This window comes from Zea mays, chromosome 3 (genome assembly GCF_902167145.1).
Source record: "Zea mays cultivar B73 chromosome 3, Zm-B73-REFERENCE-NAM-5.0, whole genome shotgun sequence".
NCBI classification, from domain to species: Eukaryota; Viridiplantae; Streptophyta; class Magnoliopsida; order Poales; family Poaceae; genus Zea; species Zea mays.
In genome coordinates this window covers 188,986,572-189,002,612 of record NC_050098.1, presented here as the reverse complement: position 1 = coordinate 189,002,612, position 16,041 = coordinate 188,986,572, and the positions used below count along the sequence as shown (strand labels likewise).

The 16,041-nt window shown below is 46.8% G+C and overlaps 2 protein-coding genes and 1 long non-coding RNA gene across 3 annotated transcripts; 2 read left to right on the top strand and 1 right to left on the bottom strand.

The window, feature by feature from the left end:
- The first annotated feature begins 3,445 nt into the window (after positions 1-3,445).
- Positions 3,446-6,436, top strand: LOC100279301 (uncharacterized). Its single transcript, NM_001367370.1, has 5 exons — positions 3,446-3,908; positions 4,146-4,337; positions 4,634-5,235; positions 5,356-5,520; positions 5,625-6,436. The coding sequence occupies exons 1-5, from the start codon at positions 3,657-3,659 to the stop codon at positions 6,079-6,081; spliced, it is 1,668 nt and encodes a 555-aa protein (NP_001354299.1). The 5' UTR covers positions 3,446-3,656; the 3' UTR covers positions 6,082-6,436.
- A 612-nt stretch (positions 6,437-7,048) lies between these two features.
- Positions 7,049-9,311, top strand: LOC118476732 (uncharacterized). Its single transcript, XR_004857324.1, has 3 exons — positions 7,049-7,679; positions 7,796-7,903; positions 7,989-9,311. It is a non-coding gene; the product is annotated as an uncharacterized lncRNA (long non-coding RNA).
- Positions 9,312-14,805: 5,494 nt separating this feature from the next.
- On the bottom strand, positions 14,806-15,769 carry LOC100274739 (uncharacterized). Its single transcript, NM_001149033.1, has one exon. It carries the CDS (start codon positions 15,612-15,614, stop codon positions 15,102-15,104), a length of 513 nt encoding a protein of 170 aa, NP_001142505.1. The 5' UTR covers positions 15,615-15,769; the 3' UTR covers positions 14,806-15,101.
- Between the last annotated feature and the right edge of the window lie 272 nt (positions 15,770-16,041).

Here is a 16,041-nt window from a genome sequence, read left to right as displayed (position 1 = left end):
ACCCTTTGGGGGAGAGATCCTAGGTGTTGTATAAGGTCGGCAGGCCACCCTAGACACCTCTAATCGACGTAGAGCCGAAGAGAAGCGAAGAATTTAAGGATTGAGAGGCTAAACTAGAACTACTCCTAATGCATAAGGTAAAAACGAGAGATAAATTGATTATTGATTCGAGGAGGGGGGCTGGACCCGTTATAAGCAAATCTCTCGAGTTAATTCCGCGAATCTAGCCGACAACTGTAGCAAGAAACTCGGAACCCTAACTGACTCTGTGCGCGGATCGTCCGGCCTCGGGGCCGAACTGTCCGCAATGTCGATGGCGGAGCTGAACGAACCAAAAGCAACTAATTCGATGTGATCACATCGGTTTTCTTAGGCATCCTGCCACATACTAGGATGACACTGCTTGAGGAAACGTCTATTTAACGCCTTAGGCAAGGCTTCGCCTTGTAATGTTTACAATAAGTAGGCGTTACCGGACATCACTTGTGTGACTTTGTAAGGGCCTTCCTAGCTTGACGACCACTTCTCAAACTTTCGGTCTTCGCTCCTTAGAGACAGGACAGTCTTCCATACCAGGTCTCCTACCTGGAACAATTTAGCCTTGACCTTCTTGTTGTAAGCTTTGGCGACCATGATCTTGTCCTTTTCTGTTTCTCCTAAGGCTGTCACTCTCTTGTCGATCACTTTATCAATATTGTCCATCATTAAATTATAGTAATCACCGATAGTCAGATCATTTTGTTTGGCGAACCTGACAGCATTTAAACTTATGTCTACAGGTAACACTGCTTCCTGCCAACAGACAAGCTCAAACGGAGATACTTTAGTAGCACGATGTTTAGATATTCTATGAGCCCATAAAGCTTCGGACAAAATTCTATGCCAATGCTTAGAATGATCATATATCTTCTTTTTTATCAGGCTAATCAATGTCCTATTACTAGGCTCGGTCTTTCCATTGGCCTAGGCATAATACGGAGATGAAGCGAGTAACTTAATTCTATATAATTGAGCAAACTCACGTACATCCTTTGACATAAAAGAAGCCCTTTGGTCTATAGTCAAAGTATGGGGAATGCCGAATCTATGAATAATATGCTCAGTTATGAACTCAATTACCTCCCTGTGTGTCATGTTCTTCAGAGCAACGACTTCAGTCCATTTGGTAAAGTAGTCAGTGGCAACTAACACGAACCGATGTCCTTTTGATAATGAAGGATGAATCTCTCCTATAAAGGCCACAATGGTTGCAATATTTGGATTTTATGTAGTTTAAATATGTGAGCCGGGCTTAGGTCGCTATGGCTTTATAAAGGCCCGACATGTTTTTAGGATTGGACCGTGCCACGGTTTCTACTCTTAGACTTGCACGATATAGCCGATTTATGTTGGCCCGAAGCACGATGGACTTAGGTTATGCCGGCTCATCTCAATCTAATTCCTAGTGCTAGTTCACGACACATGTCAGTAATGTACATGTCCGGAAAAAATAACTCACATTGCCAGTATTATACACACGTCAGTCATTTGTATATAATTTAGAAAAAAACAGACGACGAGAGATTTATTTTTGACCAAGGGCGGTTTATATTTACTCTCACGAGGAAACGATATCACTAAATTTCATAATGACAGATGTGGCTAACTATTTAGCCGTGGCTACTGTCGTCGGTGGTGACTGGTGATAGGGTCTACTGAATCGATGGCAGGTCTTTCTGATTTTTATAAGAACTTTTTTAGTATATTTTATGGAGACTGTAAAGTGGCTGAATATCTGCTGGTTCACGGTATCACGGGGGCACTGAATTTCCGAGTCCCATCGAACACATGCGTCATGTGTGCCAATCAAAACCATGCCGTCGGATCGGAGCACAATTTTAGGCAAATCAAACACGCCTACTCCGGCGTCCTACACCTCGAGATCACATGCCTAGCATGTAGTAGTAGCCTAGTAGGATCCGTTACGCACTCAAGAACCACATGCTCGTTGAATCGCGTAATCATTTCCATGCAGAGGAGCGACATGGTCAGGTACCTGAACTGTGCCAGGTTCACCGGGTTAGCCATGGTGCCGAACTCTTGAACGCATTTTGAACGAAATCTGAATTGGACCAAATGTGTTTTTTTTTTCCTTCGCTTTTCGCTGTATTATGGGCTCGTCACCTCGTTCACGGCTGCTGAATCTCGTTGCATGTCAACACGGTACAACATAAAAGGCTACCTAACATACCTGTACTCTGCTTCTGGTAATACTGGGTAGTGACTAACCAGGAAAGATGTTGAAACAATTCACTTCCGCTTTTTTATACCCCATCCGTTCTAAATTATAATTCTTTCTAGCTCACTTTTTTTTTTCACTCACATTCGTTCAAATGATAATGAATATACACATACATGCAAAGTGCACCATATGTTGTTTAATAAATATATAATTAGTGTGAAACGAATTATATTTTGAGACAAAGAAAGTAGTCATTTTAGCTCTTTATTTTTATGTCTATATTAAATAGATGATGAATCTATCTCTCTCTATATATATATAACATAAAATAATGTTTGAATCTATTATTTTTTATTATTTTATAACTAGCTGCAACTCCAAGTGCCTATGTCAAATCAAAACATGGTTGTACATGCTTAAGTTAAGTTTGATCGCCTAGAAAATTCTCTATCTTAGACCAGCATCTAAGTTAAATGGTCTGAAGCTGTCACTGAACTTATGAGCAAGATTTCATCCAGATCCCTGGACTGTTGAATTACAGTTTTATGCCTCTAAATTAGGGAAGACAATTTAAACATGGACCAGAAATCTGAGGGGTACCTAACAGGTATGGTATAGATGAACATTTTGACTCACGGATGCATCCTCACTCAACCTAAAGTTTCGTGGGTGTTTGTGTGAGTTTCTATTTCAACTAATTTCAATTAAGAGTTGTTCTACTCAATTAATGAGTAAAGTTTAGAGACCGCTAATTTCACTTTACTCATTAATTGATGTTGATCCTATAATCTAAGATTTAGCAAAAAAAAACCTCAAATACGCAGCCATGGAAAGGATCTGAAGAGAGAACAGTGAAACTTAGCTAATTATAAAATTTCAAAATGTAAAGCAAAATTGTTTAATAAAAAAATCAGTGCATCTGATCCCCGTAATACCATTGGACGTTTGAGCTGGTCAAAGAAACAATTCGTGACCACCAACCCCTCGTGTCACCCAAAACCTTACCCGCCTGCGCACCCGCCTCACATGACCCCAGCCACGTCGCCACCGTTCACCCACGGTGTCCGCCGCTAGTGGTGGGTATCTGGGCGTCATGCCGTCGCGAAGCTGGCCTGGCCAGCGAGGGCCGCCAGTCAAACTCCACGAGCTTTGACTGGTCAACAGTCAAACTTTCCAAGCCTTATATACATTCCAACTCCCCGTCCGAACAAATCCAAAGCAGTTCCCACCTCATCGCCTTCCTCCTTCCACCGTTCCCTGCCCGCCAACCAGGACGTACACGCCGGACACACGTCACAGCCTTGAAGCCTCCCTCCCACACAACCCCAAGCCCCAACACAAACACACACACACGATCGGTCTCGTCGCAGCGCAGCGCCGCGCCGCGGGTTTGATCGTCACGAGTGGCGACTTCCTTCCCCTCCCTCTTTCGCCGATGACCACCTCGTCCTCCGGGAGCATCGAAGCACCGGCGAACTCCAGACCCGGCTCGTTCTCGTTCGCGAGCACGAGCACGAGCTTCACGAACATGCTGGGGGGATCTGCGGACGCGGCCGGCGGGGCGTCGAGGTACAAGGCCATGACCCCACCGTCCCTGCCCCTGTCGCCGTCGTCCTTCTTCAGTAACATCCCCGACGGCCTCAACCCCGCCGACTTCCTCGACTCGCCGGCACTCCTGAGCTCCAGTGTAAGCACGGACGAACCCCGCACAGACCGCGCCATCATTGCCCTGCCATTTCTGTGTGGGTCATGGTCGCGCGGCCGAGGCGCTTTGACTTATCGCGCTGAGCCGCTGAGCACTCACCAGGGCGTGCGTGTGCGCAGCTGCGCCACGTACGTTGAACATCGCCGTGCATGCAGCGGCGCGCACTGCCGTCCACATGTTCCTGGAAGCTGGAATGCTAATGCGCTTTGCACGTTTCAGATCTTCCCCTCGCCGACGACGAACGCATTCGCCTCGCAGCAGTTCAGCTGGCTGGTGACGCCAGGCGCGGAGCAAGGCGGCAAGGACGAGCAGAGGCAGTCGTACCCAGACTTCTCGTTCCAGACCGCGCCGACGGCCGAAGATGCCGTGCGGACGACGACCTTCCAGCCACCGGTTCCAGCGGCCCCACCGGTGAGATCAGCATCCATATATGCCATGCCATCCTCTACGTCATCGCCCTCTCGTGGGTCCTTTGCTGACTTTGTCCAAAAGAGAAAACTACACCACTAAAAAAGAGAGAACTACTGGCTGGCATAGCATCCTGGACTATTTGTTTCATAATAGTAAAGCACACAAATATAAAAGAACACTTGTGGTAGTATCATGTCATGATCTTATAATCCTTTTTTTGTCTATACTATAATTGTCAAAGACATAATTATACTCCACCAGAACATATTACTAATATATCCTTTGCAACACTTCAGGTTGAAGAGGCGTACAGAGGTCAGCAGCAGCCATGGGCCTACCAGCAGCAGCAAGCTGCAGGCATGGACGCCGGATCCAGCCAGGCTGCCTACGGCGGGCCGTTCCACCAGGCAGCCTCGTCGGACGCCGCCGCGATGGCGCCGCACGTGCCGGCGAGCGGCGGGTACAGCCACCAGGCGCAGCAGTCGCAGAGGCGGTCGTCGGACGACGGGTACAACTGGCGCAAGTACGGGCAGAAGCAGGTGAAGGGGAGCGAGAACCCGCGCAGCTACTACAAGTGCACCTTCCCGAGCTGCCCCACCAAGAAGAAGGTGGAGCGGTCGCTGGACGGCCAGATCACCGAGATCGTGTACAAGGGCACGCACAACCACGCCAAGCCGCAGAACACGCGCAGGAACTCCAGCAGCGCGGCTGCGGCGCAGCTGCTGCAGGGCGGCGACGCGTCCGAGCACTCGTTCGGCGGGATGTCGGGCACGCCCGCCGCGACGCCCGAGAACTCCTCCGCGTCCTTCGGGGATGACGAGGTCGGCGTGGGCTCGCCGCGGGCCGGGAACGCCGGCGGCGACGAGTTCGACGAGGACGAGCCGGATTCCAAGAGATGGTGCGTGCTTTGGTGATAGATACAGATGCAGTACCTTTTTTTTTTTTTTGCGCCAAGCTGTTTCTGTCGCATCCTTGGAAGAACGAACAAGCGGAATTGAATTCCTGTTGCTTCTGTCAGGAGGAAAGACGGCGGTGACGGCGAGGGTATCTCCATGGCCGGCAACCGAACGGTGCGTGAGCCGAGGGTCGTTGTCCAGACCATGAGCGATATCGACATCCTCGACGACGGCTACCGGTGGAGGAAGTACGGGCAGAAGGTGGTGAAGGGAAATCCAAACCCAAGGTAATTAAGATTTCCCCGTCTCGGTGGAACAAACAAAGCACTCCGTAAAAGCATATCGCAAGCGTCAGCTTTTGCTCATCGTGAACGTTGTCTTGTGGCTGCAGGAGCTACTACAAGTGCACGACGGTCGGGTGCCCCGTGCGCAAGCACGTGGAGCGCGCGTCCCACGACCTGCGCGCCGTGATCACCACGTACGAGGGCAAGCACAACCACGACGTGCCCGCCGCGCGGGGCAGCGCCGCGCTCTACCGGCCCGCGCCGCCGCCCGCGGACACCGCCGGCCACCACTACCTCGCCGCGGCGCGGCCGGGCGTGGCCTACCAGACGGGGCAGCAGTACGGGTTCGGTGACCAGCTGGGCTCGTTCGGCCTCAGCGGCGCGCCGGCGCAGAGCGGCGGCGGCGGCTTCGCGTTCTCTTCCGGCTTCGACAACCCGATGGGCTCGTACATGAGCCAGCACCAGCAGCAGCAGAGGCAGAACGACGCCATGCACGCGTCGAGGGCCAAGGAGGAGCCCCGGGAGGACATGTTTTTCCCGACGTCGTTGCTGTACACTGACTGAAGGACAAGGACGGCAGGACATGGCGTGGTGTGGTGTCCATAAACTGTTCCTTTGGCACACGGATTGTTGTTGTTGTTGTTGTTGTTGTATCTAGGATAGGTTGAACAGATTTCTTTATTTGTTTGGAGGCCTCCATGTTGGCAGTGGCAGATGCTTGCCGTGCCGCAGGGGTGTCTCCCTTAACACGTGAAAGGGGGGAAAGAAAGGGATTTAGGATACTAGAGTCTAGGACACGTGGCAATTACACAGAAGGGGTAAAGAAGTTTTGTTCCTCAAAGACAAATTCACACATGAGACTTGTTGTAGTCAGGATTGGACATAATTTCATGTCACAGAACATTTGTTAAGATTCAAATTGATTGTTCTCTGGTACATTGAGGTGCGCGCGCTAGTGCCGCAGGAGTATGCTTGTTTGTCAAGGGTAGACTAGCCCTGTAGGCTGATGATTAGTTATAAAGAGATGCGTGTTTGGCAAGTTTCTCGTCTTCTTGCGAAAGAAACATGATTTGAAGACTTGAGCTTGAGCTCAGCAGAGCAGACTGGCCTAAACCACATAATCAGTTCAGTTATGGCTCAGGCTATCTTGAGAGTCGGCGCATCCGTCGGCTGTGTTCTGTACCCCAGGCAAACGTTCTCAAAAAGTAGTTCTGGTAATTTTTCGCTCTCCCTGCCAAACTGCACGTAGCACCCGAATGGTTCGTCCTTCCTTCCACGGCCGGGTACACCTCCGCACTGTCAAGAACACGTACGCATTGACCCGAAGGCAACGAGCGCCGAGTACATGCAGCCGGTCAGCATGCTGGTCCCTTGTACCTGAGCCTTTTTATTTTAAACGTGTATAAGGATTTGACGACCGTGGATTTTGACCACGGTTCCTCCGTGTGCCTAACCACTAGTAAGATGAAGTTTCAACGGACCGTGTGTCCCAGGACAAGAGGGCAACAGACTCGCTCTCAGGGGCGAAGCTACGTTGGCGAGTTGGGGTCAGCCGACCCCGACGACTTCACAGTTGCACCTTATACACGTCGATTTTCTACCAGCCAAGACCCCGGCAAAAAAACATCGTGACCCCGGCACCCCGCACTCGGCAGCCCAAAACGCTATGGCCCAACGAGTATTTACTCCTCTCCTTTTGTCAATACTCAATAGTCATCAACGAAAATACGAAACGCATGCAGTCCAACCTGTACTAGCATACCACGTCCACACCAGAAGCCCATATTTGTACGTTCTGCCTGTTGGACGTCAGGGGTGGAGGCTAGCAAGTAGCAAGTAGCAGCAACCCAAAAGGCCAAAAGTCTTTTGTCTCTTGATCCAGGGTTCAGGCGGCTAGCAGAACAACAATCTGACGATTGCTCTCCCGGCGGCGTTATTTGCTAGTTTGCTTCGTCAAAACTGTGCTGTGCGTCTCCCCGATGCGGCGACGTCCCTACTGCCTACTCCCTTCCACTCCATAGTTCCACTCTTCCCTTCCACTCTTCCAGGCTTCCTCGGTCAATCGTTCTCTCAAGTGATCAAGTCTCAACCTCGGATTTTCTCGCGGTGTTCGCCTGTTCGGCATCAAATTCCAAGGCTGCTGGTCTGGATAAGCTGATGAGGTAACCTAATTTATATTTTATCGGATTGATCATTGGTGGCTTGATGCATTAAATCTACATCTTTATCAAGCCTAAGTTTTAGGTCTTACCGTTTTATTGATTTGTTTTATTTCTAGTTACATATAACCAGAGGCAAGCACCAAGCAGTTAGTCTCCACATTTTTTGCTCGTGACTTTGGTTCAAGCAGAGAGGTTGTCGTTGCTCTTATTCAAGGAAATGTCAAGTAAGAAAAGTGTGTTTTTAATTAGATATATGGCTGCAATAGACACATCCAATGTATTATTTAATTATGGTGATTAATTTTATAGGCAACCAAAGCAAGTTGGAACGATTCTTGAAAAGGAAAATACCCCCAGCCAATGATAATGACAATCTAGAAGGATGCACTTCAAGAAGGGATGACAATACATCAAATATCAATCGTCCTATTCATTGTTCTTCACGAGTCCCACAACATGAGGTAAATTTTGATGAACTTCCATATGATCCAGCTGACAGAAGGAGAATATCAGATTATATAGGCCCTGATCTACAAGATGACATAAGGCGAAAGTATTTGACTAGAGGTCCTTGTAGACCGCCACCTGGTTTTAAGTTTCCACAAACGATCATAGCAGGTCATCCCCGTCGGTGTCAAGCTGAATGGTTCACTACATATGGCTGGTTAGAGTATAGTGAGAAGGTGGATAAGTGTTTTTGTTTACAATGTTACTTGTTCAGAGATTTCAACAAAGGCCAAGGTGGGAATGATGCATTTGTAATAAATGGTTGGGATGGCTGGAACAAATCTGATAGGCTTCGAGATCATGTCGGCAACAAATGCAATAGTTTTCATAACACGGCTGTGAAGAGATGTGACAATCTTTTGAAGCCTGGACAATCTATTGGAAATGTTTTTAACAAACAGACCACTGTCAGTAAAGAGGAACATCTGATTAGATTAAAGACTTCCATCAAAGCTGTTCGTTACTTGTTGCATCAACTTGCAGATATGATTGCTTGAACCCAATTATTGACTTACAACTTGCAGAGTTTAATGATCGTTTTAATGAGGTGAACTCTCATTTGCTTACTCAAATTGCTGCTTTCAACCCCAAGAATTCTTTTGAGGCCTTCAAAGTTGAGAGTTTAATAGAGTTGGCTAAGTCATACCCTGATGATTTTGATTCAACACAATTGAAGGATCTTAGTCGTGAGCTTAACTTTTTCATTGATAATGTGCGAGCTGATGAAAGATTTTCTAGCTTGATCTCTAATTCTGCACTTGCAAGGCTGATGGTGGATACAACAAAACATACGAGTTTTCCTTTGGTCTATCGACTTCTCAAGCTAGTACTGGTTCTTCCAATCGCCACTGCATCGGTTGAGAGGTGCTTTTCAGCGATGAAAATTGTGAAGACAATGTTAAGAAATCGTATTGGAGATGGATTTATGAATGATTGTATCATATGCTTCGTGGAACCAGGATTTCTAGCCACAATTCCAACTGATGATGTGATAGTTCGCTTTCATAAGATGGAGGACCGTACCCGTAGAGGAAAAATATAGAAGGTATGTAAATACTATTGCAAAAGCTTATTTGTCACAATATGTTGCTTTTCTTTTTTAAACTATCGATGTTATGCATGACATTATATTTTTCAACATGTAAGTTATTATCGACCCCAGTAACAAATTATCCTGGCTTCGCCCCTGCTCGCTCTGAACGAAGGCAATGCGAGGTCAGCCACACTGCTGGATTGGAGCAAGAAAGACCAAGAGGACGCTGCACTGATTAGTTGTACGCGGTGAGCGGGGTCAAATTCCGTTCAGCACACACTGACACTATGGTACTACGTACGCACGTAGCGTTTGCTCCCTAGCTTTTTTTTCACAAAAGAAAAACGACATAACGATATGGCTAGGTCTTGGGAGCCCAGCTGAACCACTCGATGATGGCACAACAAATGTTGCGGTCGTCGACCGATTTGCGTGTTCCCGAGCGCCCGGGTCACGGACGCGGTGCGGTGCGGGGTGGCATTGCCGCATTGGCATGCCAATTGCCATGCAGGACCGGATCAAAACAGCCGCAGCTGTCGCTGCTCCCGTCCCCTTCCAGCGAAGTTGATGCGGCCAGGTCTGCCGAGGCGCCAGAGCGGGCGATCCAGGGATGATACACCTGCGAACTGCAAGGTGACGCACGCAAATAGCACCCGATAGCTTGTATTTAATTTTATTAAAGCTATTACATTATTACATATTTGATTTTTTATTAATGTTTGTTTGACTGTAATTGTTATATCTTGATGCTCACCAAATATAGTACATCTATATTTAGGGGTGGGCGTTCGGGTTACCCGAAAATTTCGGCTCAGGTAATTCGGGTATTTAAAATTTCAGGTTTTAAGAATCGATACCTGAAATTACAACAGATTTTACAATACCCGGAATTTCGGGTTCGGGTATTCCCGAACTACCCGAACTGTTGTGTCGGCTTCGTAAAAACACATACACCCTATTAAATTAGTATAAAAATATAGTTTGAATAATGATATACATGGACATTTACAACACAAGCAATCTACAATCACAAGCTATGCACATTTACACATAATTAAAGATGTACAAATTAATAATTAAGCATGACATGAGTACATGACACATGTTCGGGTAATTCAAGTATTTCGAGTACCCGATTGTGATACCCGAATTATCCGAAATAAATTCGGGTTTTACAAGTTGCTACCCAAAATTCCCGAACAAAATTCGAGTTTCGGGTATTTCGGATTCGAGTTCGGGTGTTCCGGGTTCGAGTTTCGGGTTTTTTGCCCAGCCCACCAACTCTATATATCGTCACTGGATTCTTGGCTTGAAGACCCACTCTCTTCCTTCTTATTCTATTCCTATCCAGTGACTGCACACTTTTTGGTTGTGGCAAGATGCTGGTATCCTTCGATTTTTAAACATAACTAAGTCGTTATCAAAGTCTCTAACAAAATCTTATGTTTTGCGCCCCGTTATAAAATTTAATTCTAAATAACCTTGCACCTTATCCACACGTTGCCTTTTTCTCTGAAACATTCCTAAATTCCTCACAATACTGCTAGTATATGCTTGAGCTATTATCGCCTCAAAAAAACATTAGGCCCTGTTCGTTTGTATCGGATTGCACCCGGAATCGTTCCGTCTAAACAAAGTTTATATAAATTAGAGAAGCAATCCGGTTAGGAATCGTTCCGACCCACCAATCCGGTGAAAACGAACAAGGCCTTAGTCGGTCTTCATCACACAAACATCCATTAGCGTAACCATTCCAAAACCAGACATCCATTAGTTAGTAGAAGCCAGGCCCATAGTAAGCTTTGTTGGGAGCCGGTTGGCACTTCCGGGGGGCTCTACTCCAAGGGCCAGGCCTTAAACAAGCCACATCTAGGACCCTACACGTCTCGCAACCAATCGCGGTTTGTTTGGTTACAATGACAGAACAAAATAATATAGAACTATATAAAGTTGTTTAGTTTAGGGTTAAAGATTGAAACATGACTATCTCAGTATTGTCCTCAAAATTAGACGAATGAGGGGGAACAACATGAGACATGATTGTCTCAGCTACCCCAGCTATCCCACAACCACACACACTAAATGTGTGTTTTGATGCCTACATACACACACACTAAATGTGTGTTTTGATGCCTACATATGGTCTGCCTAGACTCATGGGTGTATACGGCCAAACAGGTTGTACGTCACGACACTGACATTAGCACTATTAGGCACGATATTGTTAGTAATCATGTCATGATAGTGCCTCGACATCGGCCCAGGCACAACCCTATAGTGCCTAATCATGTTGTGCCGGCACCAGTTCCTAGGCATCGGCCCAATCATAACACTATAGTGTCTAATCATGCTGTGACGATATTATATGACACTGACACCTAACGGTGCCTATGCCGGTCTAGACACTATTTCACTTTAAGAGCTAAAAAAATATAGAAGATATTTATTATTTTATATATAATTTTAAAACTTGAACATTTATACCATTCTAAAGTGAACTTTATATGTTTAAAATCATATGAAATCATAATTCACAATCACATGCACACATCACAATCACACCACCAATTGGTCTAAATTGTGCATAATCGTGTTGTGCTTGTGCCGGGTGGCGGTCCAATCATGACACTAGACCCGTGTCATATCGGCACTGACACTATATGAATCATGCCCATGCCTACCGAAGCAATACATGTCGTGCCATACTTTGATATATGTTAGTTGGGCTTTTTAATTTGGTGCCCTTAGTTTTGGTGTTGTGCTCATCTATACCCTTAGTCGTGTTTTTTGCTCAGATGTGCCCTTCCAGTGCTATAGAACAGAAGGGCATAGCTGAGCAAAAAACACGACTAAGGGTATAGATGAGCACAACACCAAAACTAAGGGCACGAAATTAAAAAACCCATGTTAGTTTAGCTAAGAGGTCCATGTAAAAATTAGAGATCATTTTATTATTGTTTGTTAAGTGTTTAAAAAACAAATATAAAATTAATTTAGCTAATAATTAGAATAAAATATCACTTAACTTGCTTAATAATATTAATAAAAGTTTCAGTAGTTTATTAATATATTATTTAGCTCTAGGAAAATATTTAGCCTTAGAAAACAAGAAACGAACCAGGAAAAACATTAAGCTGTAAAGTTGCTCTCTTAAAATTATAGAAAAATTAGAACAAATATAATATCTAATTACTAATTTTTAAAATTATGTAAATTTTGGACACTACTAGAAGATAGAATTGAAAAAGAAAAAAAATAGTAAATTAGTTTCACGTCGTCAAAACCGCTAATTGAAACAACTTAAGAGGTTATTTGTCTGGTTTTGTAAAGGTGAGGAGTTAAAAAACCGATTTTAAAGATAAGGAGGTAAAATAGGTTACCCTCTAAAGGTCAGGAGTTAAACTGTGTGCCACTTTGATAGGAAACAGATATTCTCTGTGAAATCGGCATATCAAACCCTACATGGCCAGTTAGTTCAGGAAGCCTAGGACAAAAAGGGGAGCCCTCAAGCGCACGACAAAAGGAGAAGCGAGAATGGAGGCAAGTCTAGAAATTGGAATGTGCACCTAAAGTCAAACATTTTCTTGGTGGTTAGCACATAACAGTCTTCCTTTCGGATGAACATAAAGAAGAGGGGGATGGAAATAGATACAAGATGTTCGGTATGTTGGGTAGTATTGAATGAAGATGGGGGGTCACTGTTTCATGGAATGCAAATATGTTGTTCAATGCTCGAGGGAGGCCTGACTTGAAGGTAAAACTTTGATCGATGAATTTTGTCTCAAAGCTGAATCAAACTTTGAGTGATGAGATTTGTCTCAAAGTTGTTATGATGTGTTTATGCATGGTGGGAGGCCAGAAACAAAGCAAACGCAGGAGGAGCGCGACAAACGAGCAAGTCCTCCATCGGGCAACTATGCTAGTTGCTAGCGATCGAGTCCATGCCGTCGAAGAAGAAGGTGAAGAACTATCCGCCGAGGACAGAGAAGTGGGCCCAGCCACCACCGGCCTGGTCTACTCATGGTGAACTCTGAGACTGTGTTCAGCGGTTATCTCTAAATTTGTTCCCCTATATCCCACTCACGTGCGACGTCAGCGTTCTCTTCCCCCTATATCTCCACCTTGTACAACGGTTCTCCCTAAATCCTTTCCCTATACCCCACTACAACCATAAAATATCATTTTCTATACCTACTTTTCATCTCTTACCAATTTTTTATTGACTAATAATTAACCATGGACCCACAGCACAGTATATAAGGGAGGAAAGGAGAGCACGCTGCATTTGGGAGGAGAGAGAAAAGGGTAGTGCGCGCCTGTACCATAGAGGATGCTTTAGGGTGAACCATTGAAGCTTTTAGCGTGTTCCTGTAGCCGCTACCGTAGCGGAGGGGTACCTCCGGCGGGAAACGGTGAAGACAGTCTGACGGTTCTTTCTTTCCTGAATCAAAAAAGGGCGGCTAGGGCTTCGTGATTAGGGAGTTAGGGACTACGGTGGAAGAGCGAACGTTGCAGGATCTGATTCTCTAGCGGCTGGCTGTTCATGGTGCTGACTCTACAGAAGCCCAAGTTTGTATTACTGCTCTGCAGCTGGCATCGGAATCAAGGTTTTGCCAGAATTATTTTTGGAGATCGGCTCAATGAACATGGTGAAGGCCTCGCACTCGGATGATCCGGGTTTGTGCCCTTCCTCCGTCCTCTATAGAGAAGTGCGGTATTTGATTCAGTTGTATTTTAATTTGGTGCAAAGTTTACATGTCTCTATGAATTAGCTTGTCCGAGGCGGTTGGGCCCCGAATCAACCGTACATATGGCTTCATCCCCTCCCTAGTTTTGTAGGACTCAGATTCGGTGCAGCACGGTAAGTGCAGTACCAGTCACTGCGTGTGGGCCTTGTCGCACGCGAGGCTCACTGCACTGAATCCGCGCGGAGTTTTGTAACCGATTTGGTGGTTTGTGATTCTGGTGAAGTGTTATAACCGGATAAAAAGACCTAGTTGTGATGACAAAAAAAAAGGAACTCGGAACAATGAACAAGACGTATAGTGCGCTAACAGATTATATTTATAACTAAACTGGAAGGAGAGCTAGCTGAGAAGATCTAAAAAAAGGGTGCCTTGCAGATTTTTGAAGAGCTTTGTATAATCTAATTAGCGAACACTTGCAGAGTGTTTGGTTTGATAAATAAAGTAGTCATCAACTTCTTACTCCCCAATTTAATGTTTGGTTTGTGGATTAGAATGGGTTGATCTATCGTTAGTTTATTCCTACTAAGCTAATAATTAGTAGTAATATGATGATTGAGTTTATTCCACCAAATTTGTAGAATTGACTCTTAATATAAACGCACTTCCATGTCCTGATCTCGGATATGCATCCCATATTTAAGATAAATAGCTCTGTGGCATCACCTATGAGTATGACAAACTGCGCATGAATACGATCTGTTAGCAACCGAATCCGCTTTTAAATCGCCCGTTTGATGTTTGTTTCAGGCATTGATCATTTGAGCTGTCGTCTCCATGTTAGTTTTCGACTCGAGTAGGAACAAGCTGGACAGAGAAAAGTGGACAGGGGACGAATGTGTTTGGAATTTTAGCTAGATGAACTCAACCAAATGTTTCTGTACAGGTTGGGGCTGCTACATCGCGTGCAGTTATTTTGTCACAATTTCCCCCCTCATCTCCCGAACTAAAACGCCGCTCAACCCTGGACATCACGCAATACAGCGTCGAGGGGGATCGAGAGGCGAGAGCCGGCCGGCGCCTCGTCCTCGGTCGATCGCGGTATTCGCATCGGCAGATGAGAAAGAAAACCAAAGAATATAATAAGTAAGCGGAGCCCAAAGAGGAGAGATGGAGGTATTAATTGGAGCGGTGGATCTAGTCCGAGGCCTCCTCCACGATGCTGTCGAGCTGGGGCCGCCACACGCCGACGCGGGCGCCGCTCCGGCGCCGCCGGTGGCCGCCGCCGCTCGACGCGGCCTTCTCGGAGAGCAGCAGGTCCCCCAGGTAGGCGTCCTGCTCCGCCGTGTCTTCGCCGGCGCTCTTCCTGCCGCGCAGGTGGCGGCGGGCCGGCCGCTTGCTGCTGCTGCTCTGCTTCTTGCCCCTCCGGTCGGCCGGCAGCGTCGCGGACGGGATGAGGAAGTAGATGCGGCCGCGCCTGAGGTCGGAGTCGCGCGACACGATGACGAGCTTCCTGGAGCCGCACCCCGGCGCGCCGGAGGGGGACCACGCCGTGGTGAGCGTGTGGTTGGGGTTCGCGGCGAGCACGGCGGCCGCGGCCACCGGGCAGCTGAACTCCTCGACGTGCCCGCTGAGGTGCACGATGCGGACCACGTCGAGGGCGCCGCACGGGACCATGCAGGCCAGGCAGCACCGCAAGCTGTTGCCCATGACGATGTCGTCGTCGTCGTCGTCGGAGGTGGTGGTGGTGGTTGGTGCTCGACCGCTGGACGTGGGGGCACGCGGCACAGCTAGGCTTCTGCCTTCTTGATTGGTTTGCTGCCGGTGGTGTCCCGAACTTGGGATGAGATGACACGCCTTGTGATGGGAGTGGCGGAGGGCAGCTGCTCTTATATATAGCGCGCCAAGTGGGAGTGGAGCCGGGGGGGTTACTTGTGCCATCCTGCCACCTGCCAGCCATCTTTAAAGCCATCTCGCTGGCTATGGGATTCAATAAAACTGTGCGGTGTGCAGAGTTCAATGCTCCATTCAGATCTTAAGAAGACGACAGTTGCCGCAGCAGCGTTTTATGTAACTTTTAAGAAGATGGCAAGCTCATATCCAAGTATAGTACATACCGTAATTCTTAGACTATGAG